Source organism: Cetorhinus maximus, chromosome 2 (genome assembly GCF_964194155.1).
Source record: "Cetorhinus maximus chromosome 2, sCetMax3.hap1.1, whole genome shotgun sequence".
NCBI classification, from domain to species: Eukaryota; Metazoa; Chordata; class Chondrichthyes; order Lamniformes; family Cetorhinidae; genus Cetorhinus; species Cetorhinus maximus.
Window position 1 is genome coordinate 74,640,387 of NC_135880.1, and position 15,407 is coordinate 74,655,793.

The 15,407-nt window shown below is 42.6% G+C and overlaps 1 protein-coding gene across 4 annotated transcripts in view; it reads left to right on the plus strand.

Moving 5' to 3' along the window:
• man2a1 (mannosidase, alpha, class 2A, member 1) overlaps window positions 1-15,407 on the plus strand; it is a 273,921-nt gene that overhangs the window by 12,659 nt on the left and 245,855 nt on the right. For 3 of the 4 annotated variants that reach the window (XM_078566067.1, XM_078566076.1, XM_078566084.1), the window contains exon 2: window positions 4,927-5,187. In XM_078566067.1, coding sequence (XP_078422193.1) covers window positions 4,927-5,187 — 261 coding nt within the window. Of the gene's footprint in view, window positions 1-4,926; window positions 5,188-11,208; window positions 11,331-15,407 lie in introns of those variants that run through there. The other variant, XM_078566089.1, reaches the window with a different exon arrangement.

Sequence of the window (15,407 nt, forward strand, 5' to 3'; positions counted from 1 at the left end):
AGTTCACAGAAGCCTATGGATTTGTCCACACAACTAGTTCACCCAGATACCCAGAAACTAATGGAGAGGCTGAAAGAGGAGTAAAGACAGTAAACACATTGTTGAAGGAAAATGACTCTCCACTTGCCTGGATGAGTGCAGCTCCATCAACACTCAAGAAGCTCGACAACATCCAGGGGCAAAGCAACCTGCTTGATTGGCATGCCATCCACAAACATTCATTCCCTCCCCACCAACGCACAATGGCAGCAGTGTGTACCACCTACAAGATGAACTGCAGGAACTCACCAATTCTCCTTAGGCCGCACCTTCCAAACCCAGGACCGCTACCATCTATAAGAGCAAGGGCAGAATATGCACAGGAACAGCACCACCTGGAACTTCCCTCCAGGCCACGCACCATCCTTATTTAGAAATATATTGCCATTCCTTCACTGTCGCTGTATCAAAATCCTGGAACTCCCTCTCTAACAGTACCGTGGGTGTGCCTACACCACATGGACTGCAGCAGTTCAAGAAGGCAGCTCAACACCACCTTCTCAAGGGCAATTAGGGATGGGCAATAAATGCTGTACTAGCCAGCGATGCCCACATCCGATGAATGAATTAAAATTATGATAAATAAATTATGATAAGTTCTCTCTTCCATCCCCACCCCCTTTCCGATCCCCCCCTTTTTTTCCAATAATTTATATAGATTTTTCTTTTCCCACCTATTTCCATTATTTTAAAATTTATTTCCATCCATTGTTTTATCTGTACCTTTTAGCCTATTTCGATCCCTTCCCTTCACCCCACCCCACCCCCACTAGGGCTATCTGTACCTTGCTTGTCCTGCTTGCTACCCTTATTTAGCACATTCCTTAGATAATATCACCACCTTCAACACCTCTTTGTCCTTTTGTCTATGACATCTTTTGGCTATCTCCACCTATCACTGGCCCTCAATCCAGCTCTACCTGTCCCACCGCCCCCCCATTAAACCAGCTTATATTTCACCTCTTTTCTATTTTTCTATTTTTACTTTGTTCTGTTGAAGAGTCATACGGACTTGAAACGTTAACTGTGTTCCTCTCCGCAGATGCTGCCAGACCTGCTGAGTTTTTCCAGGTATTTTTATTTTTGTTTTGGATTTCCAGCATCTGCAGTTTTTTGCTTTTAATAAAAACATTGTGATGACTAACAGCAATGTATATGAGAAAGAGAGAGAGTTAGAACCTGGAAATGATACACACCCAGGAGATAATCGTAAAGTAGGAAAATCAATATTTACAGAGTTTTCCTTAGGAAGTTACAAATCCTTCCTGCAAGACCCAGGAGAGTGCTGCCAGGCTCCCTTGCCACCTCCCCTCCTCAACTGCTACAGACATTTGTAACCCATTATTGAGCCAAACACCACAATCTACTCCCAAAGACTGGGTTCTGTCTCCACAGTTTTGCGGAACCCCACAATCTGTTTCTAAAGTGCTGGACGACCCCAAACAATTCCACTGTAGTTCTGCCAGACCTAAGGCTGCTCTAAGTTCAACAGTTCTCATTTTTAAAAAAAATTGTTCATGAATATGTGTGTCACTGGCAAGACCAACATTTGTTGCCCATCCCTAATTGCCCATTGTAATTTTAAAGTACTGCTGTATCAAATACCTACTGCTAGCTAGTACATATTGTGTACCACCTTGATAGGTATTCTCAACTTTAAAATGATATGGATAAAGCAACATCCTGTTGTACACCTGAAGACCAATGCACTAGAGATACCAATCAATGACACAGTTTTCCAGGTGATATCTTGAAAAAATTTCAGATATGACATATTCATAAAAAAAGATAAACCTAACCACTACTGCACTAATAGTTCCCTCCCAATCATCACGGAAGTGACTCGAGTTGTCAATAGTGTCATCAAACAACACTGCTCATCAATAGCCTACTTGCCACTCAGTTTGTATTCTTGCAAAACCACTTGCCTCCAGACCATATCATAGCCAGGCATGAGTGCATTAGTTGAATATTAGAGGTGAGGCGACAATAGCCGGCCTTGTGAACAAGATGTAAGTTGACCAACTATGAAACCACAAAAGCCTGGCAAAACTGATGCCCTTGTCGATTTAAGAGGAAACCCTCCAGTGGCTGCAGCCATATATGATGCAAAAGAAGATGGTTGTGGAGGCCAATCATCACGTCAGCAGGACTTTACCTTAAGAGTTCCTCAGCAAAATGTCATCAGCCAAACTATTTTCAGCCTTTTCATCAATGACTTTCCCTGCATGGGGGAGGTGGTGGTATAGTGGTATTGTCACTACACTGGTAATCCAGAGACCTAGGGGAATGCTCTGGGGACCTGGGTTTGAATTCCACCACAGCAGATGGTGGAGTTTGAATTCAATAAATATCTGGAATTAAAATGTCTAATGATGACCATGAAACCATTGCCGATTGTCATAAAAACCCATCTGGTTCACTAATGTCCTTTAGGGAAGGAAATCTGCCCTCACCTGGTCTGGCCTACATGTGACTCTTAAAAATGCCCTCTGAGCAAGGGCAATTAGGGATGGGCAATAAATGCTGGCCTAGCCAGCAATGCCCACATCCCATGAACGAATAAAAAAAACATTTGGATTGAGCTGTTTACTGATGGGCTTACGGTATTTCATAAAAAGGAAAGGCAATTGCCATTCTTACCTGGTCTAGTCTACATGTGACTCCATATCCACAGGAAAGTGGTTGACTCTTAACTGTCCTCTGAAATGGCCAAGCAAGCTACTTGGTTAAAGGGCAGTTAGGGTTGGGCAACAAATGCTGGCCTTGCCAGAGAAGCCCACTTCCCATGTAAGAATAAAGAAAAAGAACTTGTGACTTAGGTAAATGACTGCATGTTCCTTCCAAATGTAAATTAGTTTGCTCAGTACAATACTAATACTTTAAACCATTTAGCATATGGGAACATACAAAATTGATGGACAGGAAAAGATGAGCTGATCCATCACAATTGTCTCACATGATGACTAAACATTTCTTCCCACCACCCATCCCGCAGCCAAGTCATTTCCTGGGAGAGGTTAAAAAAAGACAAAAATATCAGGACCAATTAGGGGAAAAAAGTACTCTGAAAAATTCCTCTCTGACCCCCTTGGGCGATCAAAACTAGTCTAGGAGATCACATGGACCATGTGTTATCCATAAACACACTTACCTTCCATACAATCTGATCTCTACTCCAGTCAATAGCTGGTCTAGTTCCCTCTTGAAGGATTACAGCCCGTATCCAGCATTCCCAGCTGACAGTTTATTCCAGAGGCTTGCAACTTTAAGAAGAACTACTTGGCATCCAGGCTAATTCTACTTTAACATAGTTTAAACTCGCTTTCCTGGTCATACCCAATCTTAAACTGGAACAATGGACCTCAAATTAAGTCACTTCTAAGTCAACGTTGCTCTTAAGCAAATGGGTCCTTTGGCCTATCTGAATAGCTGGGATTCTTTAACCTAGGAATTTTTTTTTTTAGCTCTACTCAGGCTCTTTTCCAAAGCCACTCTCCCACCACTCTATCACTCTAATACTGGGTACATTATTCCACATGCAGTCTGACCAGAGACCTGTTTAGTGTCAAAATGGTGTCCTTTTCATTTATACTTAATGAATGCAACCAAAACCCTGTTAGCTTTAGCCACAGTTTCTCTATATTGAACCTTCAGTGATCTGTGCACAATAGCATGTAGATCTTTGCCTTTCTGAGCCTCTTCAACATTGGTCTCTGCAAATGATAGTGTATTCTTTGTTGACCCTACCACCATGCTTGATGCTACATTTACATAGTACTACATAGAATTTGCAACCCTGAACTGGCCATTTGATCCAACAGGTCCATACCGGTGTTTATGCTACTCATTTTAGGAGCAAGGTAGAAATTTACAATGTTTCACATGAGCTCCCTTCTACCTTCTTCTAATGGCCTCAACATTCCTTCTCTCTCATGTGTTTATCTAGCTTTCCCATAAATTTATTCTGGTCACGTTATCTTGTTCATCTAAAATAAACAGCATTTGACATGCCTCTAGCATATATAAATCTTTTTGGATTAGATTGTATTTCATTTTTGATTAGCCCTACATTAAAACGTGTGGCTTATCTGTCTTAGACTTTTCTGAGATCAGCAGCACTGTTGATGCCTGCTGGTTTTGGGATGGCGCTATTTTACAGTTCCAGCATTTTCTGCATCACCTCAGTTCTGTTCTGTCACGAATTACAATAGTTGGCAGTGTTGAAACCAGAAGCCAGCCTGACATAGTAAGGAATAAATTTAAAATTGATGACATAGCATGTTTTTGATTTGTACTGACAATTGGAGGTAGATCAGTCATTACATAACTAACAATTTCCTGTGGACAAAACTCTTGTGTTTCTAGCATGAAGGAAATCAATTCCCATGACAAGTAAGTTGGGACAGTTTGTTGGTCATGCCACAAGCAGGGGTCCATAGCCTAAAAGTGGTGGAACAGAGTCAATGAAATCCGTGAACCTCTTGTTGCTTACATATCAGAGGAAATGAGATCTGGGAAACATTGTACTACTGTGTGCTTCTGTTTGGGAAAAAGATGACCCCATATAAATTCATACTGGGATTGGATGGAAAATGTGAAGAGATGAGGGAGCTATGGGAGCTTGCCATCCCAAAAAGATTTAGGAGCAAGGTAGAAATTTACAATGCTTCATATTTCAGAGTTTTAACTTGAAATGATCCTGGATAAAGATTCAAAATGGAACGTGAGTAATTAATTAATAGGAAATGGGGAAACATAGAGGTAGATGCTACACTTTATTCTTGGTCTGAATAGGATCAGCTGATCTTTTCTAATGATAACAGTATGTAATATTGAGTTAATGACATTGAGTAAAGTCTTCAGCTTCATTGTTTTTTATTGCAGGCACAGCTTTCAATTTTGCATGAAAAGATTGACCACCTAGAACGTCTATTAGCTGAAAACAATGAAATAATTTCAAACATTAGGGACTCGGTTATTAATTTGAGCGAATCTGTGAAAGATAACCGAGGAGACTTTGACACTTCAAATTCAAGTAAAGGATTATCCTCTGAAATCTTTGGATCCTCATTTTCTGTTATTCCTATTGAACCAGAGGATTGTCAGTTTGCCTCGAAGGGCTACACAAAAGCATCAAATTTACAAGTAAGTAACAGTTTTCTTTATCTTGGTTCAAAAGAATAAATTGAGGCAAGGATCTGTAGAGTATTGGGGCCGGTAACATAATGGCACTGTCATTAGACCAGTAATCCAGAGGCCCGGACAAAAGCTCTGGAGACATGAGTTCAAATTCCATGATGAGAGCTGGTGGAATTTAAACCTAGTCTCAGTAGTGGTGCCTATGAAACAACCCAAGTAGTAAGAAACCCATCTGGGCTGCTAATGTCCTTTAGTGAAGGAAATCTGCCCTCCTTATTCAGTATGGATTACAAGTGATTCCAGTCCCACAGCAATGTGGTAGACTCTTAACTGTCCTCTGAAATGATTCAGCAAGCCACTCATTTGCATCAAACCTCTACGGAAAAGTCAAAGAAGTATTACACTGACATAGACTCTGGAAACACCAAAGCCCAGCCAACCCTGAAAAATTTTCCTCTCTAACATCTGGGGACTTGTGACAAAATTGGGGAAACTGTCTTACAACCTAGTCAAGCAACATCCTGACATAGTCTTTCAGGATGGAAAGCTGAAGACAAGTTTGGAGCAGGAATTGTGATTTGGACAATTTTACTGCTACTGAGTTTTGTCAGAGTTGGCCAGACCATTTAATGGGATTTATTAAAGAAGTCTCTGAGGAATCTGTGCCATCAAGTCTGTCAAGGAGATTTTTGCAGGAGTGTGCCTTCTGGGGACATTGGATAGAACACGGCTGCTGGTGAACACGACTTGAGTGCTGAATCGATTGAGTGGGAAAGTAAGAAATCCTACGTGCTCGAGGCCAAGTTAGAGAACTTTGGAACTGTATGTGCTGCCACATGTCTGCAGGGTGTAATGTGGGCGCTTGTGGTTGTGTAAAATGTATCTTTTTTGTATTGACTATTTAAAGTGAAGTTCACTTTTTTTGTAGTACATTTGCATGTTAATTCATGTTTAATTTGCATTGTTTCCAATTTGTTTGAAAGTAAAAGCTACAAAAAGTGCAATTTGTTGGTAATTTCTTCATTTGGGGGTCATTCAGTAAATTTTGTTATTTTCGGTTATTGTCTCCACATGGGGATCATAACTAAATAGGGTACTTGAGTCCGGGATCTGACTTAGAGACTGTGAAATAGGTTTAATGGAACTTTCCAGCATTTAGACAAACAAGATTTCACATTTGTTTTTGCTATATTGTTTTTGGAAATTGAGATGAGCACTTTTGAAGCACAAGCCTATGTTAAAAGAGAGGATCTGACTCTCAGAGACTTGAAACAGTTGACAAAAGATGACCTGCAAGCTGTAGCAGACCTGAGGCTTGAGGAAGAAAGAACCAGTTCCATTAGTGATCGAGTACAACTGGAAAGAATTGAAAAGAAATAGAATCATTGAATTAGAAATATTGATTTGGAAAGAGAGAAATTAGCAAGAGAGGAAAGAGGTAGGGAAAGAGAGGAGGGATAAAAACAAAAAACTAAAAACTACTGCAGACGCTGGAAATCCAAAACAAAAACAGAATTACCTGGAAAAACTCAGCAGGTCTGGCAGCATCGGTGGAGAAGAAAAGAGTCGACGTTTCAAGTCCACATGACCCTTCAACAGAACTGAAGTATAGTTAGGAGAGGGGTGAAATATAAGCTGGTTTAAGGTGGGGGGCAGGGGGAGAGAAGTTGAGGGTGGGGTGGTTGTAGGGACAAGCAAGCAGTGATAGGAGCAGATAATCAAAAGATGTCACAGACAAAAGGATCAAAGAGGTGTTGAAGGTGGTGATATTTCTAAGAAAAGTGCTAATTAAGAATGGATGGCAGGACACTCAAGGTACAGCTCTAGTGGGGGTGGGGTGGAAAGACTGACAAGGTATTAGTTGTAGATTTAAAAATAATGGAAATAGGTGGGAAAAGAAAAATCTATATAAATTATTGAAAAAAAAACAAAAGGGAGGGGGAAGAAACGGGGTGGGGATGGGGGGAGGGGGAGTTTAAGATCTAAAGTTGTTGAATTCAATATTCAGCCCGGAAGGCTGTAAAGTGCCTAGTCAGAAGATGAGGTGCTATTCCTCCAGTTTGCGTTGGGCTTCACTGGAACAATGCAGCAAGCCAAGGACAGACATGTGGGCAAGAGAGCAGGGTGGAGTGTTAAAATGGCAAGCGACAGGGAGGTTTGGGTCTTTCTTGCGGACAGACCGCAGGTGTTCTGCAAAGCGGTCGCCCAGTTTGCGTTTGGTCTCTCCAATGTAGAGGAGACCACATTGGGAGCAACGAATGCAGTAGACTAAGTTAGGGGAAATGCAAGTGAAATGCTGCTTCACTTGAAAGGAGTGTTTGGGCCCTTGGACGGTGAGGAGAGAGGAAGTGAAGGGGCAGGTGTTGCATCTTCTACGTGGGCATGGGGAGGTGCCATAGGTGGGGGTTGAGGAGTAGGGGGTGATGGAGGAGTGGACCAGGGTGTCCCGGAGGGAATGATCCCTACGGAATGCCGCCGGGGGGGGTGAAGGGAAGATGTGTTTGGTGGTGGCGTCATGCTGGAGTTGGCGGAGGATGATCCTTTGAATGCGGAGGCTGGTGGGGTGATAAGTGAGGACAAGGGGGACCCTATCATGTTTCTGGGAGAGAGGAGAAGGCGTGAGGGCGGATGCGCGGGAGATGGGCCGGACACAGTTGAGGGCCCTGTCAACGACCGTGGGTGGAAAACCTCGGTTAAGGAAGAAGGAGGACATGTCAGAGGAACTGTTTTTGACAGAACAGTTCCTCTGACATGTCCTCCTTCTTCCTTAACCGAGGTTTTCCACCCACAGTCGTTGACAGGACCCTCAACTGTGTCCGGCCCATCTCCCGCGCATCCGCCCTCACGCCTTCTCCTCTCTCCCAGAAACATGATAGGGTCCCCCTTGTGCTCACTTATCACCCCACCAGCCTCCGCATTCAAAGGATCATCCTCCGCCAACTCCAGCATGACGCCACCACCAAACACATCTTCCCTTCACCCCCCCCCGGCGGCATTCCGTAGGGATCGTTCCCTCCGGGACACCCTGGTCCACTCCTCCATCACCCCCTACTCCTCAACCCCCACCTATGGCACCTCCCCATGCCCACGTAGAAGATGCAACACCTGCCCCTCCACTTCCTCTCTCCTCACCGTCCAAGGGCCCAAACACTCCTTTCAAGTGAAGCAGCATTTCACTTGCATTTCCCCTAACTTAGTCTACTGCATTCGTTGCTCCCAATGTGGTCTCCTCTACATTGGAGAGACCAAACGCAAACTGGGCGACCGCTTTGCAGAACACCTGCGGTCTGTCCGCAAGAAAGACCCAAACCTCCCTGTCGCTTGCCATTTTAACACTCCACCCTGCTCTCTTGCCCACATGTCTGTCCTTGGCTTGCTGCATTGTTCCAGTGAAGCCCAACGCAAACTGGAGGAACAGCACCTCATCTTCCGACTAGGCACTTTACAGCCTTCCGGGCTGAATATTGAATTCAACAACTTTAGATCTTAAACTCCCCCTCCCCCCATCCCCACCCCGTTTCTTCCCCCTCCCTTTTGTTTTTTTTTTCAATAATTTATATAGATTTTTCTTTTCCCACCTATTTCCATTATTTTTAAATCTACAACTAATACCTTGTCAGTCTTTCCACCCCACCCCCACTAGAGCTGTACCTTGAGTGTCCTGCCATCCATTCTTAATTAGCACTTTTCTTAGATAATATCACCACTTTCAACACCTCTTTGATCCTTTTGTCTGTGACATCTTTTGATTATCTGCTCCTATCACTGCTTGCTTGTCCCTACAACCACCCCACCCTCAACTTCTCTCCCCCTGCCCCCCACCTTAAACCAGCTTATATTTCACCCCTCTCCTAACTATACTTCAGTTCTGTTGAAGGGTCATGTGGACTCAAAACGTCGACTCTTTTCTTCTCCACCGATGCTGCCAGACCTGCTGAGTTTTTCCAGGTAATACAGAGAGGAGGGAGATGAAAAGGCTTGAAATAGAGCATGAGTTCTGATTATGTGAATTTGATTTGACAAGGAGAAGTGAGGTTGACTCAGAAAGAACTCCTTAATTTTGATTTGGTGAAGAGTTTTTGCTTAGTACCCAAATTTAGTGAGGAGAGGGTGGAGGCGAACTTTGTGTCCTTTAAGAAAATTTCCATGAATCTGAATTGGCTGAAACAACAGAGGGCTTTGCTCCCACAAAGTGTTTTGGATGGAAGGCTTTGGAGGTGTACTCATCTCTTTCAGCAAAGCACGTGTATGGTCACGAGGAAATAAAGACTGTTATACCCACCACTTACAAGTTGGTGCCGGAGGCCTACAGGCAGAAATTTAGAAATCTGAGAAAGAGAATGGGCCAGATCTATGTAGAATTTGCCAAGGAAAAGGAAATAACATTCAATAGGTGGTGTAGGCCAATGAAGGTGAAACAGAACTTCAGTAATCTTAGGGAGATGATGTTGGTGGGGGAAATTGAAGAATAGCGTCCCCTTTGGCGTTAAGCTCTCACCTGAAAGATCAGAAAGTTTGTAAAATAAGGTAAACCTTAATAATGGCAAACGATTATTAGTTAACTCATAAGAGTTAACTCATAAGGCCCCACCTTTGAACTTTCCAGAAAAACTGGAATGAGAGGAAGGTTGAACATGAGGAGGTCAGGCCCTGCTGAGAAAGGGGTAGAAGGTAAAGACCAAGGTTAGCAAAAGTGAAGGTTCGGAGGACAGCTTTAGTTCAAGGGGACTGACATGCTATTTTTGTGAGAAGAAAGGGCGCATGAAGGCTGAATGCTGGTAGTTAAAAACCAAGCCGGTCGCATTTGTTCTGTCTAAATATGTTCCCACAGGCACTGGTAAAGTTGATGACAAGCAGGGAGTCTCCCCCACATTCATTAAGAGAATGAATTGGGTGATGGAAGCTATAGAGACTTTTTACTCAAGGGTGAAGTATCCCTATGTTCATCCAGTGAGGCAAGCAAATCAATTATTATCTCTACAGATACAGTATTAGTACAATCACTGATGTTGGCAGGTGACATGAAGCTCTCTCCAAAAAGTTCACTGAATAAAAAACTATTGATCTGGTTATTGATGGAAATTATTTACCCATGTCTTTGTATAAAGATAATTTAAAATGTGCCTTAGTTAGCAGTCCATTAATGTTGGTGTTGTACCTAATTTGCCTGCTGATGGTGTAGATTTCTTATTAGGGAATGACTTGGCTGGGAATAAGGTACTGCTGTCTCCAGTGGCTTTGGGAAAGCCCACTGAGGCTCTTGAAACTGAAATTATACAGGAAAAGCTGGGTGACATGGAAGACCAAGTACTTACTGTAAGCATGCTGCTAAATTTAATCTTTCAATTAAAGATGTGTCCACAGAATCAGAAACTCAGCCTGCTCATTTAAAAATGACACTGAAGCATCAGGCTGAAAAGGAAAAGTTAATGGCACTTGGAAACAATGTAAAGCCATCTGAATTAAAAATGCAGCCAAAATATGAGCAAGATGAGGCAAAGTTTGGCAGCAGAGGGAAAACATGCTTTGAAAGAAAGTGCAAAAGCTGAGTCCAGTGTTGACACTATAGAGCTGTGAGGAAATGATACATGTTCTTGAGCATAAGTTAAAACTTCAAAACAAAGAGGCAATTTCCTTTGCTAGATAGGAATTAGATAAAGCTTGAACAGTGGAAATTCGAAAAGCAAAAAGAAATTAAGAAAATTCATGAACTGAATACAAAGGACTATCAAACTTTCCTAGCTGAACATCATCATAACCTGAACAAAGTTTTTAAAGAAGTTGAAGAGGATTTTACTCAATAGCAGAATGAACTGTTTGCACAAAGAGGTAGAGTTAAACTTGCATCTCCTGGAAAAGAAAATGAAAGGTTAAATGATGGAGCAGAACTTAAAGTTGGAAATAATCTTAATTTAACCAGAATGAGGTGAATTCAATTGTTATGAAGAACAATTTGGATGTTTGGCTGGTTGAAACATTTTTTTTCAAGACTTTGACATTAAAAAATGTGCCAACACAGAAGAAAAATGGAAATCAGGAGTTAAAGCCTGAACAGACTAGTTTAGAGTCTGTTTGAAAATGTGAAAACCCTGATGACAATTTAATGCCTGGCTTTAAAGAAGAACAAAGGAAACTACTGAAACCAGAGAGTAAGAAGTGCAATTACAGGGAATTTCTCCTTGGATTGTTATTCACAGCCACCAGTACCTAGAAGCCAGATGGTTTGCCATTAATCTGCAATGTTGTTCTTGACTAAGTTAACCAGACCAAATAAATTGTAAAACCTCTGGGCCCAACGCAAATGCTAATCCAGGCTCCTGGCTGAACATAGTCCAATACTATATGAATAAAAAAGCAAGATGAAAAATTAAAACCAAGAACTAAAGGTTATTTTAGTACAGTTTGCTGCAGCCATTTAAACTAAAAATTGTGCAGGCTGCTGGCCGAAACATTGTGATTACAGATGATGTGTCAAGAGGTTAAAGAAGGAGGGATGGTAACAATGTCTTAATGCCAGGCATTGGGTTTTAAGGGATTACAAAATAAACTGTATGTTTGCAATTAAGCTTGCATTGGAAAATATGAGGTATCGTTGTTACCTGTGTAAAATATGTGCTATTTGTTAAAATTTTTATGATGTTAAAACTTGTTGTATTCTGAATACTGTTGTAAAGAGAACTTTACCATGGTAAAACTTTCTTCTTTCCAATGGGGGAAGTATGATGACCTTTGACTTGGACAATAAGAAATAATGGTCCATGTGACCTGGTGACCCTTGATCTGGAAGCAGTACTGACAGGAAGGAAGTTAAGTAAGAAACCATGTGAAATAATGGACAAAGGAGAAGCTGTTGCAGAGGGGAGAACAAAGAAGTCACATTTAGAAGGAAGTGTATCTGTGTGATACAGTTAAATAGGGCGGAAAACCGAAGACAGAGTTAGAGCAGGGATTGTGAATTGGACAATATTACTGCTGCTGAATTTTGTCAGAGCTGACCGGACTGTTTAACGGGTTTATTGAAGGTGTTGGATAACTGAGTCTCTGGGAAATCTGTACCTTCAAGACTGTTATGAACTTAGCTAAGGAAGTTCTGTAGGAGTGTGCTGTTTGGGTGATGACTGTGTCCAGGGACATCAGATAGAATACCCTGCCAGTGAATGTGACTCGAGGGCCAAAGCGATTGAATGGGAAAGTGAGAGATCCTACATACCAGAGGCTGAGCTAGAGAATTTGGAACTGCCTGTGGCACCACGTGTCTGCAGGGAATGATATGGGTGCTTGTGGATGTGTAAGACATATCTTTGTTGTATTGACTATTGAAAGTGAAATTTATTTTTTTTATTTGAAATGTAACGGCTTAATTGATGTTCAATTTGTGTTAGCTCTGCATCATTTTAAAGTAAAAGCAACAAAAAGTGGAGTCTTGTTGGTAATTTCTTCATTTGGGGATCATTCAGTAAATGTGGTTATTTTAGTTCCCCCATGGGAATCGTAAATCCCACACCTACCCTCTCTCAGCCTGAGTGGCCTCCTTCTTCCCCCTGAAATCCCCCAGCTCCTCTTGGTGTCACCCGCCCCCTCCACCTCTCTCTCTATCTCTCTCTCTCTCTTTCTCAATCTCTCTTGCACTCTGCTCTCTCTCTCCCTCTTTGTCTCCCTGTCTCTCCCTCTTCCTCTCTCTCTCTCACAGACACACCTGGAGCTGCTTTAAATGCATTGGACCTGCTGCCATTTTGGCGGTGTTGAGTTTCCAATTTGCTTCTTTTTTTACATTGTAGTAGGAGGGTTCTTGTAACAGGTAAGGGACTGTTTATTTATAACTAACGCATCCTCCTCAGTGTCTGTCAGAAACAGCCCCTCCCCCATTTCCCTCCTCAATAAAAAAACACACAACCCTAAAAATGAATAATTCCAAAGTGTCAGCTATCCATTGATTCCCAAGTTCTGAGGTTCTGCTCTGAAGAGAGCTATTTCCATCTCTTTTTCTCCTGTCTCTTCCATGATCATTGCTCCAGCTTCGCCAATCACAGATCCCCTCGCTCCTACCCTTGTTGCCCCTCCAATCGTAGATTCTGACTCTGGAGGAGCAGCAGGAGAGTGTGAGAGAGGGAGCCTGTGATTGAGGGAGCTGAAGCAGCAGCATGGGGGGGACAGAATCTGTGATTGGGGGAACAGGTCCTTACAGAATTGTCTCTCCCTTGCTTGCTGCTCCTCCAATTAAACTCTGCATTATTTTCTGTCTACCAATGAGACACCTGCGGCTGCAATTTTTCAGCTGTGTTTGGACTATGGATTAGCCATAATGTAACGTAATATGTAGAGGGGTGACCTTTTTTGAATTTTTTGCCCCCGTCTTTGATTTTTTGTGGACTATTTGTGAGGTTTTGAGGGTGAATTAAGGCACAAGGGAATAATGCAAGGCTGGATTGCATCTATTTTAATGCAAGGAGCCTTATAAGTAAGGCAGATGAATTAATGACGTTGATTAACACATGAGAATATGATATTGTTGCTATCACAGAGACATGGTCGAGGGAAGGGCAGGACTGGCAGGTTATAGAATCTTCAGGTGTGATGGGGGGTGGTGGTGGGGTGTAATAGAGGAGGTGGCATTGCACTATTGATCAAGGAGTCAATTACTGCAGTTGGGAGGGACAGTATCTTAGGAGGTCCCTCAGATGAGGTCATATAGGTGGAGTTTAAAAACAAAAAGGGGGCAATCTCTTTGCTGGAAGTGTACTCTTGGCCTCCAAACAGTCAGGGGGAGATAGAGGAGCAGATATGTGGGCAAATCTCAAAGAAGTATAAAAATAATAGGGTAATAATAGTAGGGGATTTCAACTTCCCCGGTATTAACTGGGATAGTCTTAGTGTGAAAGGCTTAGAGGAGGCAGAATTCTTAAAGTGCATCTAGGAAAGCTTTTTGAGCCAGCACGTACAAAGTCCTACAAGAGAAGGGGCGGTACTGGACCTAATCTTAGGAAATGAAGCCGGGGAAGTGGTATAAGTGTCAGTGGGGGAGCATTTTGGGGATAGTAAGATTTAAGGTAGTTATGGAAAAGGACAAAGATGGACCTGGAAATAAAGGTTCTGAATTGGGGGAAGGCCGATTTCAATATGATAAGACAGGACCTGGCCAAAGTGGACTGGGAGCAGCTACTTGTACGAGAATCTACATCAGACCAGTGGGAGTCATTCAAAAAGGAAATAGTGAGAGTTTAGGGCCAACATGTTCTTGTTGGTCCTACCCTTCACCTTTACAAGTCCAGGGAACCCTGGATGTCAAGGAATATAGAGGATTGGATAAGGAAAAAAAAGGAGGCTTATGGCAGATACAGAGGGATGAAAACAGTGGAAGCCCGAGAGGAGTCCAGAAAGTGTAGGGGGGTACTTAAAAAAGTAATCAGGAGAGTGAAGAGGGGACATGAAGAAACACTGGCGGGCAAGATAAAGGAAAATCCCAAGGCATTTTATAAATATATTGAGGGCAAGAGGATAACCAGAGAAAGAGTAGGGCCCATTAGGGACCAAAGTGGCAATCTGTGCTTGGAGCTAGAGGACCTAGGTGAGGTTTAAATTATTACTTTTCATCTGTGTTCAATTTGGAGAAGGACGATGTAGGTGTAGAAATCAGGGAGGAGGACTGTGTTATACTTGAACAAATTAGCATTGAAAGGGAGGAGGTATTAGCGGTTCTAGTGGACTTAGGAGTGGATAAGTCCCCAGATCCAGATGAGATGTATCCCAGGCTGCTATGTGAGGCAAGAGAGGAGATTTCAGGGGCTCTGGCACTAATTTCCAAATCCTCTCTGGCAACAGGAGAGGTGCCACAGGACTGGAGGACAGCGAATGTGGAACCATTATTCAAGAAGGGTAGCTTTACCCTGGGTATCTGGATTACTAGTCCAGCGACAATATCACGATGCTATCGCCTCCCTCCAAGGAGGAGGTGAGCTGTTGTATAGATGAGGGTAGTGCAGTTGATGTTGTCTACATGGACTTCAGTCAGGTTTTTGACAAGGTCCCGCTTGGGAGAATGGTCAAGAAGGTAAGAGCCCATGGGATCCAGGGCAATTTGGCAAATTGGATCCAAAACTGGCTTAATGACAGAAGGCAAAGGGTGATGGGCGATGGTTGTTTTTGCGATTAGAAGCCTGTGATGAGTGGTGTACAGCAGGGATTGGTGCTGGGACCCTTGCTGTTTGTAGTGTACATTAATGATTTAG